Here is an 18167-nt window from a genome sequence, read left to right as displayed (position 1 = left end):
TATGTATACATATTTGCATTATTAATTAAATGTAATATCAGATTATATACACAAACCATTATCTTCTCTTGCTTTGGGGATCACAGTGTTATATGAGTGTATGACACATGGTTAAGTCAGTGTACATCTTTTATGATTTATAAAATACAACAGTAGTCATAAGCTGACCATTAGAGAAACAAAGGTGGGATGTTTTTGCTATGAAAAAAACAAAAAACAATTCAGTATTGATGGTATAGGCCGTATGTTTAGACACACAGTATTTATTGATCCCAGCCCCTTAGGTCCAAAATCGGATCACTCTTTATTAAGACAAATCCAGTGCCCACTGGGGGCACCCCACAAACTGTCCCTGATTAGGGTTTGTGGGGTGAGGCCAGGGGCCCCCGCATCCTCCACTGCTAACATCCATCATGGGTGAAAAGGGCACTGGCACTGCTCCACCCCACAGAAGCATATTTCCTTTTTTACTGTGAGGTGGGAGCAATCAGAGGATGTGCCTCTCCGAGAGTGCGGGCATTGGATTACTTTGTTCTCCTACAAGGTAGAAGCAGAAAGCTACTCCCTCTCGGTGAGAGAAGTTTACTTTTTCTCTGCCTGCACCCCAGGACAATTACTACTAAGCTGATCCAGAGGATGGGATCCCCGGTGCCATTCAGTGACTATGGGGGGGCGTGCATGGTCCTCCTGCTTTTTAATTTGGTTACCGGTCCTGAGGTATGGGTCCCCAGACCCCACTCCCCTTAAATTAATGGTGAGACTCCCCACAAGTATTGGCCAAACTGAGTGTCTAAAAAATGTTGCCATATGTTAGCAGATCTTCCACAAATGTGTAGCAATTTTTTTTAATTTTAATGTTTTTGGTCCCAGTCGGGGTGGGTCCCCACTGCAATGCCTATGAGAGCAGGGAATCTGTTCCGTGCCCCTTATGTCTTTTTTTTAGCATTTTCTTAGGACTTAATACTGAGTTCAGAGTCCTAAAATGGTTGTCATTACTTCCTGGTTGAGGTGGTGGCAGCCAATCAGATCTCAGCAGGAGATCTCTCGGATCCTAGGTATACCGGTTGTTTGAGCATTAATTGCTCACAAACTACTGAACGGATTTACATAAAAACACAAAACACACTCTTACTGCACCAACAGTTAGCTTTCAGTCAAATTTGGTGTAAATCAGCTTAGCGGTTTGGGCTGTAGCTGGGCCTAAAGTTCCTATGAAATAATGGGGAAAATGCGCTTGGGACTTCCTCTTTTTCTCAATCCCCACTTAATATCTCACCTTGAAACTTTCTATGTGCAAACTAGACAAAAATGTGCACATTTTGGAAAGTTTTGTGGCGATTCGCTAAATGGTGCCAAAGTTATTAGCAACACAAAAAAGGCATTTCTTCTTGAAACACGATCCCAAATATATATATAACAGTAGTTGCAAAAAAACTGCAATTTTGGTTCTCTGCCCAGTGCTCATTTCAGCTGTGAACTCTACCCAGAGTATTGCTTTATTATTTATTTATTATTTGAGAAATTTATAGAGCGCACAGCGGCCCCAACGGGGCGTCCCGGCGCTGAAACAATGAAAAACAAAGGGAGGTCATAGGGGCAGATATCCAAATTTATGAGGAGAACAGATGTGTTTTCAGGGATTTACGGAAAACTAATTCAGTCTGACAGGTGCGTAAGGCTAATGGAAGTTTGTTCCAGCACTGAGAGGTACAGACCTCAAAGGTTTTGCCACCGGCCCGAGATCGTTTAAATCGGGGGGTTTCCAGGAAATGGAGGGTATTGGACCGTAGAGTCCTGGAGTTGGCATAAGGTCGAAGAATGTTTTTGAGGTGTGCCGATCCCTTGCCTTTTGAAGCTCGAAAGGCCAGAGTCATGGCCTTGAATACACATCTTTTTGCTATGGGCAGCCAATGTAACTTACGGAGATGAGGAGTAATATGGTGTCTGGCCGGGATTCTCTCAACCAGCCGTGCGGCGGCGTTTTGGACCGTCTGGAGCTTGTGGCAGAGGCCCGCTGTGATACCAAGGTAGAGAGCATTAGCATAATCAAGATGGGATATGATCAGGGCCTGGATCACAGTCTTACGGCAGTCTGCCGGCAGATAGTTGATGAGGCGTTTTATGATTCTAATCTTGGCGAAACAGGAGGTTGCTACTGTTTGCACCTGATTTTTGAAGCTAAGTTGAGTGTCCCAGCGGACTCCGAGATTTCTCACCGAGTCTTTAGGGATGGGAGCTAGGCTTAAGTCTTCTGGCCACCATATACTGGAATCCAAGGGGGATGATGTGTTGAAAAAAAGGATCTCTGTTTTTCCGGCGTTGAGCCGGAGGGAATTGGTATCCATCCAGCTCGAGATGTCCCTGAGACAGGATTTCAAAGGATCAAAAGCAGAGGCAGAGTGAGAATCGAAAGTGAAAAGAAGCTGGATGTCATCAGCGTAGGAGGTAGATTTGATCCCCGTCTGTGCAATCAGCTTGGCCAGAGGGGTGAAATACACGTTAAAAAGGAGCGGGCTCAGGGAAGAGCCCTGTGGGACTCCCCATTTGAGTGGTCTGGCCAGAGAAGAAAAAGGGGGTGTGAAAACCTGCTGTGTGCGGTCCGAAAGGTAGGATGAAAACCATTTCAGGACAGCTCCACCCAGCCCAAGGTCCTCCAGTCTTTCCAGCAGGATTTTGTGAGAGACGGTGTCGAATGCTGCCGATAAATCCAGCAGCACCAACACCGCCCTCGATCCTTGGTCAAGCGTCCACCTCACCGAGTCGGCCATTTCGATAAGGGCCGACTCGGTGCTGTGGCCCGACCTAAAGCCGTGCTGGGAGTCGTGGAGAAGACCATGGGTTTCAATGTATTTCGACAGCTGGGAATGTGCCAGTCTTTCCAAGATCTTAGCTGGGGCAGGCAGGAGAGAAATAGGCCTGTAATTACTGGGATTGTCTGGATCTAGGTTAGGTTTCTTTAGGATGGGAACTAAGGAGGCATGTTTCCATTTGGCAGGGAAACAGCCCGTTCTGAATGAATCATTCCAGATGAGATTGAGGAAGGGGTTGAGAAGGGGTGCATGTTTTTTATAGAGCTTGGCAGGCCAGGGGTCTTTGGGTGAGCCTGATTTGCATTTGGTTAGTTCGGACAGAGAGTCTACTTCTGATATGGTGTCAAATTCGAATAGGGTAGGTAGCTGGGGCGAGGGGGTAGAAAGTTTCTTTTTTTGCCCTGCGGTTTTGGGGAGGGGGAAAGAGGAGTAGATGTCCTCAATCTTATCCTCAAAGAATTTAGAGAGTTTGTCGCAAAGCGACTGGGAGGCAGGCTGAGTACGAGTCAGCGCAATGGGGTTTGTGAAGGATCTCACTATGTTGAAAATTTCCCTAGGGCCATTACTGGCAAGTTGGATTCGGGATGCCAGAAAATCACGTTTGTGTCTTTCAATCATTCTCCGATATTCTTTAAGGGCTGATTTGTAGGTAATTTTGCTGTCAAGGGAGAAGTTGAGTCTCCAAAGGCGTTCGAGGGATTTACAAGAGGCCTTTTTCTGCCGCAGCTCATCAGAGTACCATGGTGCGGAGGGTGTCGCCCTGTAGGTTTTTATGGGTTTGCTGGGAGCTAAGGCATCCAAGGCCTGAGTAATCCATGAGTCCAGATTATCGATCAATATGTCCGGATCGGACGACAGACAAGGAGGAAAGTTTTTGAGGTGTCCCAGGAGTGATTCAGGAGTGATGCAACTCCAGTTTCTACCTGATGATTTAGGGGTGATGGCAGGTCTAGCGTGGCAGGTGATGTCAATCTCGAAAGGGATGAGGAAGTGATCCGACCATATAACCGGGATGGGAGATGTGACTCGGATAGATGGTAGATTGGAACAGATCAGATCCAAAGTATGACCGGCTTTATGGGTAGGTAGGGTAACTGTTTGGACAAGCTTACAAGCGGCTAGCGTCGAAATGAAATTACTGCTGTGGGGGCAGGAATCGTTATCGACGTGGAGATTAAAGTCTCCTAGAGCGGTGAAATTGGCGTATCGTGTGCTAAGCTGAGTAAGATAGTCCGCCAGAGCCAGTAAGTGAGAGACATTGGAATGCGGGGGGCGGTAAATAAGAATTCCAGAACAAGAAGAGGATGGGGAGATTTGGACGTTGAAGGGGAGACCTTCAATGCTGTCAATTTGGTCAAATGGGGGAAGGGAGACCGCCCATTTGGATTTATGAATTAATGCAACACCACCCCCGGATTTACCGTTGGGTCTGTTTGCACAGATGATGTTATAGCCCTCCGGAAGTGCGAGGGTAATGGCGGGATTCGTGGTGTCATTTAGCCATGTTTCGGTCAAAAAAAGCAGATCCCAGTCGTTGTCCCGAAGGGACTGCCAGATGTCAATGGCGTGTTTACTCAGGGATCTGCAGTTGATCAGAGCAGCTCGGAGGGTCGAGGGGGATGGTAGACCGCGTGAAGGAGGGGAAATCAGGACGTGAGTCGTTCTGATAGTGTAGCCAGGAGAGGGAAGAGAGAAATTGCAGACAGAGCAAGCGTGAGCAATGCCTTGAACGTCAGAGGAAGGGAAAAGGCAGATAAGGCACTGGGGGGGTTTCAGAGACAGCAGCTCCTTTCGAGAATAGGTAGTGATCACATGGCTAGGGGGTCGGAGATAGCTACCGGCCCCGGTCGCGTCCTGATCGCGGACGAGCGCAGACGAGCTTGCCTTAAGCGCGCCTTCGGCGCGCCATCGTCGCGCCCGCTGCGCTCGTCCGCTGCGCTTCCGGTATATGCACATGATTATGAAGGTAAAAAGAGGATGGGGTGTGGCCTCGTAGTGGGCGTGGCCAAGTCAGGGCGTGGGAAATGGCAATTAGAGAGAGGGCGCCGGTTTCAGCTTTTCCAGTGCTCGTTTTGCTGGAAAAACGGGGTGTCTACACACAGCAATCGTGTGGAGAGAGGGTAAGTGCAAAGTTAAAAGAGTTTCCAAAATTACAGTTTTTAAAACACAGTGCTACAAACACGATCTAGAATCTGCTCCCGGCTGTGCCTCAGGAGTGTTTACAAAGTTGTCAGAGCGCTAGCGAATCAGGGCGTCTTTTAAGACCTTCGGCGAGGGGGCGTGGCCTCGTAGTGGGCGTGGCCAAGTCAGGGCGTGGGAAATGGCAATTAGAGAGAGGGCGCCGGTTTCAGCTTTTCCAGTGCTCGTTTTGCTGGAAAAACGGGGTGTCTACACACAGCAATCGTGTGGAGAGAGGGTAAGTGCAAAGTTAAAAGAGTTTCCAAAATTACAGTTTTTAAAACACAGTGCTACAAACACGATCTAGAATCTGCTCCCGGCTGTGCCTCAGGAGTGTTTACAAAGTTGTCAGAGCGCTAGCGAATCAGGGCGTCTTTTAAGACCTTCGGCGAGGGGGCGTGGCCTCGTAGTGGGCGTGGCCAAGTCAGGGCGTGGGAAATGGCAATTAGAGAGAGGGCGCCGGTTTCAGGTTTTCCAGTGCTCGTTTTGCTGGAAAAACGGGGTGTCTACACACAGCAATCGTGTGGAGAGAGGGTAAGTGCAAAGTTAAAAGAGTTTCCAAAATTACAGTTTTTAAAACACAGTGCTACAAACACGATCTAGAATCTGCTCCCGGCTGTGCCTCAGGAGTGTTTACAAAGTTGTCAGAGCGCTAGCGAATCAGGGCGTCTTTTAAGACCTTCGGCGAGGGGGCGTGGCCTCGTAGTGGGCGTGGCCAAGTCAGGGCGTGGGAAATGGCAATTAGAGAGAGGGCGCCGGTTTCAGCTTTTCCAGTGCTCGTTTTGCTGGAAAAACGGGGTGTCTACACACAGCAATCGTGTGGAGAGAGGGTAAGTGCAAAGTTAAAAGAGTTTCCAAAATTACAGTTTTTAAAACACAGTGCTACAAACACGATCTAGAATCTGCTCCCGGCTGTGCCTCAGGAGTGTTTACAAAGTTGTCAGTCTTTAATATGAATATGTGATGTATGTGTGTGAATATCAGATTACAACTTTCTAAATTAAGTTCTATTATTGTTATGACGACATGAGGTAATCAGTATTTTCTTCTATTTCCCTCTTGGCATTCATGCAGAAATAGACAACAGCAGAAATTTAGTATGAAGCATCAAAGGGAAAATGATGCAAGTCCAACCCTTTACAAGTGAGAAAACATTGCATAATTTCTGATCAACCTCTCCCCTATAGCAAATCAATACATTTTGATGATTTCAGTGCGAATTACGGGTGTCTGTTTTCTCACTCACAACCTATTTTTAGGTACATATTGCATTCAAGAAACCTTCACAATCAAACATATTTTCAATAGAATTATACAACAAAGATACCTGAACTCCTGTTTCAAATCCATCATTTAGAATTATATGAACATTTAGGTCTGCTAGGAGTCTTCCATTTTTACGGCTGATGCACTATCCTGATTCCTGATAGGAAAGTTCCCCGAAACACGTAGCAATATTACTCCTCCAGTTGTACACTTCTGGGGCTAAGAGAAACCAAGTGATAGAATATGACCTTCCTGTTTACTCTGCTTTGACTTTGGTACTAACACCACTCATAAAAAGCCTAAGAAAGAAAAGACATTACATTTTAGTTTACCTCTTTGCAAGTAACTCAAGTGATCTCTGATCTATTATCCATATTTCCATTTAATATATTATAATGCCCAATCATAACACACAATATAATACAAGGGCTGCTCTAAAAAATATTTCTGTATTATATGTGATATTTTCATCTTACAACTATAATTGATAATGAATGCAATTTATCATACGATTTATATCGAAGCAGATATGATGATTAAGGAAAAGGGACCATCTCCTTAATCACAATATAGATAATTCCCATAATTGTAAATACAATTATCCAGTTTCCACTATAATTGTATTTGTTGCTATGGTTAACAAACGAACCTTGAGGTTTACATAATAATCTGGCACCTGTAGATTTTTTTTCAGTTTCATACAACGTAGAAATTTGGCAAAAGAAAAAATAGACATAACATCTAGTTCTGGCAGCAAACAAGTCCAGGTTTTTTACTTTCCCTTGAAATAATTACTCATCTTCTAAAGACTTGCATGCTATTTATACACAGGAGAGTGCATTATCTCGCATTTATTCAGTATAATAAGTGTCAGATTTGCTAAGGTTATTGAATTTTATTAATGGGTGTTACTAAATAAACTGTTAGGCATATCAGAAAGAATTTTATAGCATCTATTCAGTAACTGAAATCCTCATATGCCGTAAACAAGTTGCTCACATAATGAGTTAAAATCTAAGGAAATAATACTTACTTGGGACCACCCATCAATGAATAAATACATATATATTAATCTACACGTAAATAAGTCTGTATATCTGTGTCTGTATTTTTTAGGGTTTCAGAAATCACCCTATTTGGTCTACCTCAAATTATATTAGACATGCTACACATAATAATAATTTACAAATTAAATACATTAAAGACTTATGACAAAACAATTTCTTTGAACAGGCATTCAATGAAAGACACCTACATAAATTATCTCCAATCCCTTCTGGCGCATTATTAATACTGATAAAACAACAATTCAATGAAAACATATATAATAAGAATCTTATTCCATTTACACTAAACTTTATTTGCTTCGCTAAATAAAGATGCTATATTTCCATACATTGAAGAGAGAGTGTGCTCTATTTTGGTAAAGCTATGCAGAATGTTGAATTCTTCGTAGTCTTAAAAATAGAAATCACAGAAATATACTCTTCTGTTTTTTAACCTCTTTTGGGCTTTTGCTGTGAACCTATTTTGTAATCAGCCATGTGATACATGTGCATGATAGTCCCATGTATCCAAAGTATCAAAAATGAAATTACCAACAGCTCCTTGTTGCCAAGTCGGCTTTGAACTAAAACAGAATATATTTTTTTTAATCTGCCAGAAATCAAAACATTGAGGCAACTCACAACAATACATTAGTTTATAGGTAATGACTGAAGACTCATACATTGCAGCAAATACACATCTCAGTGGTCAAAGCTCTGGATTTGATTAGTTGTAAGCTTCAGTTCTGGTTAACAATCTCAAATAATGAGATATCATGGAAAAATCAATATTTTTCCCTGTGCCTCAAGTTTACTTCTGTATATTGATCTATTTTGAAGACTCAGAAAATGTGGGGTCTGTAAAGTATGTGCTTGGTTTAATAAAAATATGTTGTCATTTAAGGGAGAAAGTATGCAATCTGAAGTCATGGTTGGAATAACAGTTTTGGATGCCACCGTCTACCCCTTGTAATCAAGGGCTACGGTCTGCTGTTGTTACATCGCACATAAAAAAATGACTAGAGTTGGCCAAAACCACATATGTACAAAGGGCAATATATTTGTACATTCTCTTATTAGATTATTAAAATAGGTGCATTTCACTAAGTGGTATTTGTGCCAAGGATATAACAATGGTGTGCTGTATATCATCTCAATAAATTCCCAACACGTTTGAAAAACACTTATTCATGATTCAGAATGTCAACTTGTGACCATTGCTGTGTTTTGTCTACTGTTTTTTGCTATCCTTCAGTCTTTCTTGCTTAGTTTTATCAGTTCACTCCTATATACATTTTACCACCAATTGCACGCGCTGCTCCTGATACAATAATATGGATTTCACATTTCTTTACATAATAGGAAAATCAAAAATTAAAAAGAGACAATCAGTTTTTAGATGAATGGTTACATAAAGGGCGGTAAATATATGCAAGTCCAGAGTACTGGAAATGTTTAACACTGTCTGTACTAGCTATATTTTGTTAGTAAAATGAAAATTAAAGCGCATCAGCTTTTTTACACTGGAATCTCATATCCTACAAATTTAACAAAATCTGTAACTCTGTTTCAAAATGTTTTGCATTGCTTGGAAACAATTACTTTCATGTTGTCACAACATTACATTAATTGATTCAGCAAATAATGAGGACTTTTGTTTTGCTTTTTATTGTCTATATATATATATATATATAGTCATGTGATCAAGGTGCTTTTTGCACCGAAACGCGTCATGTTGGTTTGGTGGTGAGCAAATAAATCACTACTCACGAATTTGGGTTTGCCTCGTCTCTTCTCTGCTGCTGCATTGCTGCAAGACGTCTTTATGCCGAAAATATATATATATATATAGATTTATACTAATATATATATATATATATATATATATATATATATATATATATAGTGTATGTTAAATCAAATAGAAAAGTTTACTTTCTATGGCAAGCGCAGTACATTGTTCATAAGAGACTAGTGCTGAATCAAGGACATGACTTTTTTCCCACAAGAGAGTGTTACTTGTCTCCTTCTTTAGGTGTATGGTTGGGCACATATAGGTGTGAGATATGTGTGATGCCTAGCATTTATCTGGCAATTCAAGGAATTATTTTAGCCTATACTGCATTTGAATGAAATGCTAAATTTGCTTGATAAGTTGAAACATTTTGAAAATACACCTCTGCTATATGATCTATTCAGCAGAGTTCTGCATTCTGGTTTCACGCTGTCAGAAGCTGCTTTCTTTCACAAACATAAGCTGATGTTTTGTACCGCCATTATGTTGGAGAAATGGGGTCACATTGAGCAATGACTAGAGCATCCAACATTTTGGATAAGGATTCCTTGGTTCACTAAAACAGAAACATGCCTTTTTTATTCCATAAAGACATGGGTCAGACAACTAGGATTGGCCTTTGATGCTTAATGGTTGCCAAGCTAACCATTAAACCGAAAATTGCAAAGATGCAATAAAAGATCTGTATTGTGCACTACAACTCAAGGGACCTGCCTCTGTGCCTCCAGTTTGCCAAATTAATCTTATCACCTTCCTCAAACTCAATTTCTCAAAGTGCTCCTAAGTGAACCGAAATTAGGTGTTCATCGCTTTAGATACCTCATATACTATAAATAGGTGGAATATTACATAAGGTTTCTTTTAAGTTTTAAAATGTGTCAATATTAAGTTGGCACATGTGAAAGTGATGTTGTACAGCCCGGGAAATTATTGAAGATAGTTTACAAACTTGTATACTAAAGATTATCAAGCTGCTACAAAAGGCCTGAACAGTGAGACCAAGAAGAACTACCTTCCCTTTTGATTTCCCCTCACAATACAACGTGACTCATGCTGAACAAGCTGTGCATGATGGAGTAGTTGAGGTGAAAAGAATATATTGTCTGACTTGATTTTGAAAACAAATAACACAAACAGCAATAAACAATGTTAAATAAGGTGAAAAAATATGATTCCGTTTTTTATTATAGTTTTAAAATGTAGTACTCCATTGCCTGTATAAATTATACTTGTAGGTAAAAATGTAGGTATCTTTACAAGTGAAAGCGCATTACATGCCCTGTCCCTCTATATTTGTACCATTACTTGACAAGGGCCAGGGCTTGGAATGTCTACATACGTAAAGATACTGACATTTTTACATATAGAGCACCATTTAAACTAATATATTTATTTACTAAGTTATAAAACGTTTGCATCAAAAGAGTGTGTGTTGTTAACTGCATGCCCTATTATGGCTGATTTTACGTACAGTAATTGGAAATTCATATACTTTATGCATGTGGTGTGCCATAAGAGAAAGAGCTTGACATAGTTGGAACACAAATTAAATTCACTGCAGCCTACCAAAATGTTGTTTAAAAATGTAAACTTAGCATTTTGCTTTTGAAAATTGTTTTGAGGAGGCATTTTTCAGTCCAAGTTTCATAAGAAATCAGTATGACAACAGCACAGAGTTATCTAACATTAGGAACACATAAGGAGTTAGAAAGTGTTTCCTGTCAGAAGCGCACACAATGTAATGAGAGTAATGTGGTGCGCAACTGGAGAAGATTCTGTTCATGTACAACAGACATCATTTCCGCAAATAATCCTATGATATCACCTACTCTACATTCGATTTTTATTCTGGAATGACATTGAAAAAAGGCTTTCACAAGTTATGAATCATCCTACTTCACAGAATTCCATAGTCATCCATACCATATACAATTCAGTGTGGCATTTACAAAATAGTGAATTTTAGTAAATTTTGTTGAGAAATGTTTTGAATTCAACTTATTTTCTTCCACTATTTAATCCTGCTGCCCGCAGTAACTCAGGCATAAATATTTTTATAATGGACAGTCAATAAACAACGTTAGTCATGTATATAAAATCATAATATGCGCGCATGTGAATAAAATTCTGCTGGTCTTTAAACCTACTTGCATGACATATTTAACGCTAATTGTTAAAACTGTTTTGTTCACTTAAGTAGTGGGTCATATTTGAAAAGAAGGACACCAAAAAGAAAAACATTTGCTTTAATTTCTGAATGTACCCTGTACCCTGAACTTCTAATATGTGCAACGAAAGGAACACAATGGAGAGTAGAATTAACATAAGAATAATATCACTTATCTCAATTCAAGGTTTAAGGCATAGTAATTGAATAGGTAAGGAATTAAAAGAAGCTGCATATGTATACACATTTTTAGTACCAGCACTGTGTTCTCAATCTAGATAATAAATTGGGGAAGCTAAATAATGGCATAAATAGGACATTGTTACTGATACAATAATGAAACAAGTGGAGTCACTCTTGGTTGCCAAAGGCCTTCACAAAAACGTGGAACTGAGTCAAAGTGTTAAATCACAAAAATAAATGAATTTACATTTTAAAAGGCGGATACAAAAGACACTGTTAATGAAAGATTCAACATATTTTAGTAGTTATTCATATGTTTCTTCAAGGAATGCTTAGAAATGTCACCAGTGTCACTCAGTGATATCACTATGAATGTAAGGAGCGCACAATTTAACAAAATCTTCTAATAAATATATATGACAATGTATGTTTAAATACTCATGTTCTTTGTAAATTATGTCATTGCAGATTGCTAGTGACAGAAATATGCCACATGATGCTGCTACCTGATCATGAAGTGCTGGATCCTGTTCAACCTACTTTCAAGCAACGTACTGCAGCATGTGGAACGCTGACAGATTAGCATTAAGAAACTTGGATGCAGAAACAGCATGTCAGAATGCCTTGGCATATGACAAAGAGCCGCAAATGGATTTAACATTTAAATGTTTTAGGAATAGAATCTGTTTTCAGGCAACGACCCTTTCTGAGACCCTGCAGGCTAGCTAATTTCCAGCTTTGAATTCACATAGATCCAATCACACACTGAAAGACTGTAACTGTAGTTAAGCACAATAAAATATACGTCACATCTGGGAAATCAGACTATAGTACACATTTTCATTTGTAATCTTTCTTTTAAGGCATTGTTGTGAAAGAAATACAGGAAACTTGGTGACTGCCTTCACTTTCTTTTTATTAAAAGGTTAGATCTGCCTGGTAAAAATTTTAAATTACACTGTACATCTGTATCACATGTTCAAAGCGGTTTGCTTTCCCTTTGCAGGTACAGGATCTTTGCTACAGAGATTAGCAGCATTCTCTCGCAAAACACTATCCCTTTCATTTGAAAAATTCAATTCATTAAAAAATATCAACATTTCAATTTGAACTTCATGGAGAAGAGACTTTTGAAAGTCAGAAAATGCTTTTGGTGTGAACAGGGCGTTTTTGTTTGCTTGCATTAGGCGATCCTGCTGTTTTATATTCTGTGCATATTGAATGGAAGACAAGATAAATTTACATCTGTAGGTAACTTTCTAATCAACCATGTGTAGTCGGTTTGCATTGTAATTATACATTACATAAAATGGAGATTGAATTGAACTGGGGTATAGTATTAGGGGCCTTCATTTATCATGTGGTGCAACATGACTGATTAAATGTTAATGGGAAAAGCTTTTGTGGCTACATAAAGTATCAAAGCAGAAACAAATGTTCCACAGGGAGGGTTAGCCATATTAAACTTGCCTACAGTGATGGGCTACCGTTAGACAGCCTTCTACCTATACCCAGGACTAGCCATTTACACAAATTCTACTCTAGGTTGTCTTCATCTAAAACCACACTATGCAAAAGTTGACAATGCAGAGGAAATTCGCTTTTACAAGCTAAGATATGGCTCAGGGTTGAAGATGTGCCATTTGCGATATCTCTACAAATGGTTTGTAGTCCTGGATGTAACTGGCTAGGTAGGCGTTCATAGCTCCTTCTGTGTACGTTTAACTAAAATAGTTAAAACTGCCTTTCTTTTAGTCTTGCATGATTTTTCAAGCCAACAAGGGCTAGTCACAGAAATTAGATAATCACACTATTGCATCATGTTCATTGAATCTTAAAGGCAGACTTTGCCATCAATTCTCCTGCAGACCACAATGTGTCAAAGTAATGCACTTTGACCAGCTCGATTTCTAATTGAGCACGAATGACCAGCAAAGGGGACATTTTGCTAAATACTACAAATTTAAGTAAAGACTGCCACTTAAAAGTCGAGCCAAAGTATGCTCATGTAACTATAAAGGGCAGGTCATATTATATCACAAATATTGCTTGATAAAATAAATATATATCTGAAAAATGTTTCCACTTGTCATAGGCTTGCATGAGGAAGTGTTTTATTGGGGCACGTCTCTGTATGTTATCTGCACGTGAACATAAATGTGCACATACAGAATACTTTTTCGATGGACATGTGCAAAAAGTAGAATGTCTAAACTAGTCCAGATTATGGGAACACAGCAAGGACAAACGCTTCAGCCTTATTGCGCTACTGTGAGATTTGTTTACCTCCTATGTCCAAAGGCTAATAACTTAAAAGTGGAGGACAATAGAGTAGAAATGAGCAGGTTGTAAGTAGTGAAGACTCTCACACTTTTCCACCTTATAAAATTAGTCTGAGATATCTTCATATGTCATTTTTTGTGGCCTGTGAATTGGTCATGTTGCCACCAATCTGACTTTACTGTCTACATGCAATACATGTACAAATTATGTAATTTCTTTTTCCAGCCTGCACACATGTGAACCCAGTATAGATTCAAAACCTGCATGTTGTTTTTGTACGCTGGGTGTCTTTTCAATGAAACCATAAGTTTGCAAATAAGAGCAAGCACATAAAACCAACACACATATTAGTAACTTAACAATTTTGCACAGCAAAATATATGAGAAAAGGAAAAATAACTGTAAAGATTGTTTTATATTTATTGTGATAACCTTTGCTTTCCATTTTAAAAGACAGAAAGGGTATAAATCCCTGAACATAAAATTTTACGGATTATTGCCTTTAAGTATGTGGAATTTGTGAATTACAGAAAATCCAGTTCTGAACCACAATACAACTGTAAAAAAATCTGCATCATCTTAAACTGTGCAGTAATGCCATTTTAACTGCATAAAACTGTATTAGCGTTCTAAACATGTTTGCAATGATTTCGTATATGCTTATAGGTTATATCTTAGTGCAATTCAGTCCCAAATACTTCAGTTTTGAAAAACAGAAAAACATACATTTTGAATGTAAAATACCCCCATAAATATAAACTGGGGTGCCCCTTTTTAATACTTTGGTTTTCAAATACAGTCAGTGGTATAGCAAGAACTACACATACCCAACTTAGATTTAAGTTGCAAGCACATGCTGCATAAACTACTTTTTTAACAGCCCGTTTCAAATTCTACCCCTTTACATCACAACAGTAAACGATTTAGTGCATCAATCTTTAAAAAAAAAGCCTACATCTAAACAGATCTAACTTTTTTTCAAATGTTTCTATAACATTCCTTTATCTGTAGCATATACATTTTAAAATGGCCAACAGATTGTAAGAAAACTAAATCAAATAATGGTCTATGAGTAGAAACCCATAGCATTCCACATTTGATAGAAACCAAATGCAAAAAATGGGGCAGATCTTTAAAAAAATAAGTTTTAGACTGTTCAGGCAACATGATGGTGTTTGTGCCATTCTGAGCACTTATTCTTTTCAAACACGCTTCAAAGTTCCTTATTTTCACCACATTATATTATCAAAATCCATATCGGACATCTTTTGATAAAACACCTTCAGTGCATTTAAATGGAAGTCTGGGGATTTTGCATAACTCAAAACAGTTCAGAAAATATAGATGCAATGTTTCACAGAGAGGATCTGAGTTGCACTTTTTTGCTTTTAAACAAAAAAAGTGATGAGGCATTAAAAGAAATGAATGTCATGCCATTCCAGTCTCCAAATAGTCAATTTCCCAAGCAAAATGAAAACAAAGAAAAATTCTCAATAATTAGACCGTACATGTCCAGCATGCAGGGCTTTTTTTTAATAATATAATGTCTCCTTTGTCATAAAGTCTTTTCTTTCAAACATTTAAAGTCCATTGCTGCTAACAAAAAAATAGCAAGCACAATGCATGAGATGAATATGGTGTTGTAATGGGAAAAAAAGTCTTAATTTTGGCAGAACCAGGGCCAAAAACTCACATGTACACCGAAGGCTTGCTGCAGACTTGGATTTGGCAGGTTGATCTAGTTTCTAGTTCTTTTAGCACATGAGGGGCTAGAAGGGTGTGAGCCCAGCAAGCTGCAGTCTACAATTTTCACATTCTGCAAGCTCGAAAATCTGTGAAGGAGAGCTCGGGAGGTCCACTTTGTGAGGTCAGGTTGGTCACACTGAGAGGTCTTGATGGGCACATATAATGTTCAGTGTAGCCCAGGGAAGAGCTGTGGATTGCTCGCTGCGAGACTAGGTTACCCGGATCAGGGTGGCCACGCGAAGTGCTCAAAAGGTGGCCAGACCAAGGTGGCCAAATTAAGTGCTCAGGGTAGCCGAACCACTGTGGCCACATGAGGGGCTGAAGGCGGCCACATGACGATGTCAAGATGGCCCTATGGAGAGATGAGGAGGGTCTCGACGTGAACGAACAATATTTGTATCATTTTTTATTTTTCTTTAAGAAAGTTAGCTCAAACTTTATGAACTTTAGCAGGTGGCAAGTTTCAAAAAAGAGCGTCAAGTGACCAACTGAGTGCTGTGGCTGGTTGGATCATTACGAAGCAAGCCAATTAAAAATAAAAAAAAGTAAGAAAACAAACAAAAAACTGTCATGGTAAAAACTCAATGTGAGAAGCTTAAAACAGCCCAACAACTCAAAGTATTTTAGGTTGTTTTATTTTTAGTTTAATTTTAAAAAAAAGTTATGGAAAAATTCAGAAGTGGCAAGCTTGGCTCTGGATCGAACCCCCAGCCAGGGTGCGAAGTGGGCACTCACATGAAATACTCGGGCGAGGAGGGGTTGTCGGTGCTGCTGGCCGAGCCGCGCTCCCGGAAGCCGTTGCTGAGCAGCTTCTCGTACTTGTCCTTGTAGGCGTCGCGCTCGCGCAGCAGCCGGGAGATCTCGGCCTTGAGGTGCTCCACCTGCTGCAGCAGCTGCGTCTTCTCCGACTCCAGGACGTGGCGCTGCTGCACTCGCTTGAAGCGGCAGGACTGCGCGTAGCCGCGGTTCTTCAGGGTGCGCCGCTTCTGCTTCAGCCGGATCACCTCCTCCTTGCTCACCCCGCGCAGCTGCCGGTTCAGCTCCCGCACGGACATGCTGACCAGCTGGTCGTCCGAGAAGCGGTCGTCCAGGTGCAGCGAGGACCCCCCGCCGCCGTGGTGCGAGTGCAGCCCGGCCAGCAGCGACCCCCCGCCGCCTCCAGGGGGCTGCTGCTGGCCGCCGCCCGGCTGGTGCTGGTGGTGGCCGCCGCCGGGCAGGTGGTGGTGGTGATGGTGGTGATGGTGCGGGGCGCCGTTCTGTGCGGCAGCGGCTGCTATCACCGCGGACACCACAGCCGCAGCCGAGCCCATCTCCTCCCCGGCCATGGGACCCCCGGCGCCGGGGAACTGCTGGCCGCCCCGGAACCCATCGTAGCCCTGGAGCTGCTGCTGTTGCTGCTGGGGCGGCGGGGGCGGGTGGTGGTGGCCGCCGTTGCTGATGAGTGCCTCTACCGCGTCCTCCGGGCTGAATCCGAGCGCCTCGGGGTTGAGCTGCTGCGGGTAGCCGGTCATCCAGTAGTAGTCTTCGAGGGGGCTCTTCTGGTCGCTGCCGGAGCCCGGGCTGGGCGCCGAGAAGCTCGGCGAGGGGGGCACCGAGCTGCAGGGTGTGCTCATCGGGGTGGACGAGAGCGATCCCCCGGCGATCAGGCGGCCGCACTGGCTGATGATGCGATCGCTCTCCACCGGCTCCTTTTTCACTTCAAACTTCATCAGATCGAAGTCATTAACATATTCCATGGCCAGGGGACTAGTGGGCAGGTCGGAGCTGGCCATTGCCAGGTCTGATGCCATCCCCGCGCTGCTGACAGCCCTCCAGGAGGGGTGCAGGGGGGCAGCCACCAGCGCACCGCCGGCCGGCTCCACTGGCACTTTTGGGCGCTTTTTCCCCTTTTCTCCTTCAGTCTTTGCGGAGTCTTTGGAGGGCTCTCAGGAAAGGCTGGTCCCCCGGCAGAGCCTTTCGCACGGATGCATCGGCGCTGCACTTTCCCTCCCCGTGCAGTGAAGGCTGCCTCGAGAGCTGCAGAGCTGGAAGTTCAGATTTTGTTAACACTTCATGCCTTTTTTTTTCAACCCCCCTCTCCTCGCGCCTGCAAAAGTTGCCAGGAGAGATACAGTTGCAATAGGGGCGGGCAGAGGAGAGGAAAACAAGTTCACGAGGAGTGAGGAAAACAGCGAATTGCTACAAGAAAGCCCAGGGTTATTTTAAAGGGATCCTCCAACAGGAGAGTTTAAAAGCATTGCTGAGTTTTATAGCTGCTGTGACGTCGGGTTTCAAATGGGAAATTGACTCCGGCTCGGGGCCAATGGGCGGCCGGGATCTGGTCATTAGCATAATGCTCTAGAAACAAGGAAACTTTCCGAGCTGTCGATCAGGGTCGATCAGCTGACTGTCAGCCGGGACCTGCACTTGTTAACCCTTTCGGGGCGCTGCATCCGCACGCGCCGTGCACCCAAGGACGCCAGGGGACAGGGGGAGCTGTTCTCCTGCATCCTAAAAGTCGACGCACTATGCCTGCCTACACTTTACTATGTGTTCCTACACGCACTCATTTATCACTTTATCTGGCAAACATATGCGTTATTGTTCCTCTGCACACGTACGGATCTGAACACTATAACTGCAGTCGGTTTGATTTGCAGCATTTTTATATGCAGGTTTCGTCGTTTTAATAATGCATAGTGTCTCTACGTGTG

General features: G+C 41.9%; 1 protein-coding gene across 1 annotated transcript; it reads right to left on the bottom strand.

The window, feature by feature from the left end:
- Positions 1-12340: 12340 nt before the first annotated feature.
- Positions 12341-17682, bottom strand: MAF (MAF bZIP transcription factor). Its single transcript, XM_086945097.1, has one exon. The coding sequence runs from the start codon at positions 17262-17264 to the stop codon at positions 16206-16208; it is 1059 nt and encodes a 352-aa protein (XP_086801223.1). The 5' UTR covers positions 17265-17682; the 3' UTR covers positions 12341-16205.
- Positions 17683-18167: the final 485 nt, after the last annotated feature.

The sequence above is a fragment of the Lissotriton vulgaris genome, chromosome 12 (assembly GCF_964263255.1).
Source record: "Lissotriton vulgaris chromosome 12, aLisVul1.2, whole genome shotgun sequence".
NCBI lineage: Eukaryota > Metazoa > Chordata > Amphibia > Caudata > Salamandridae > Lissotriton > Lissotriton vulgaris.
The sequence above is the reverse complement of the archived record's forward strand: the minus strand, read 5'-3'. Positions and strand labels throughout refer to the sequence as shown.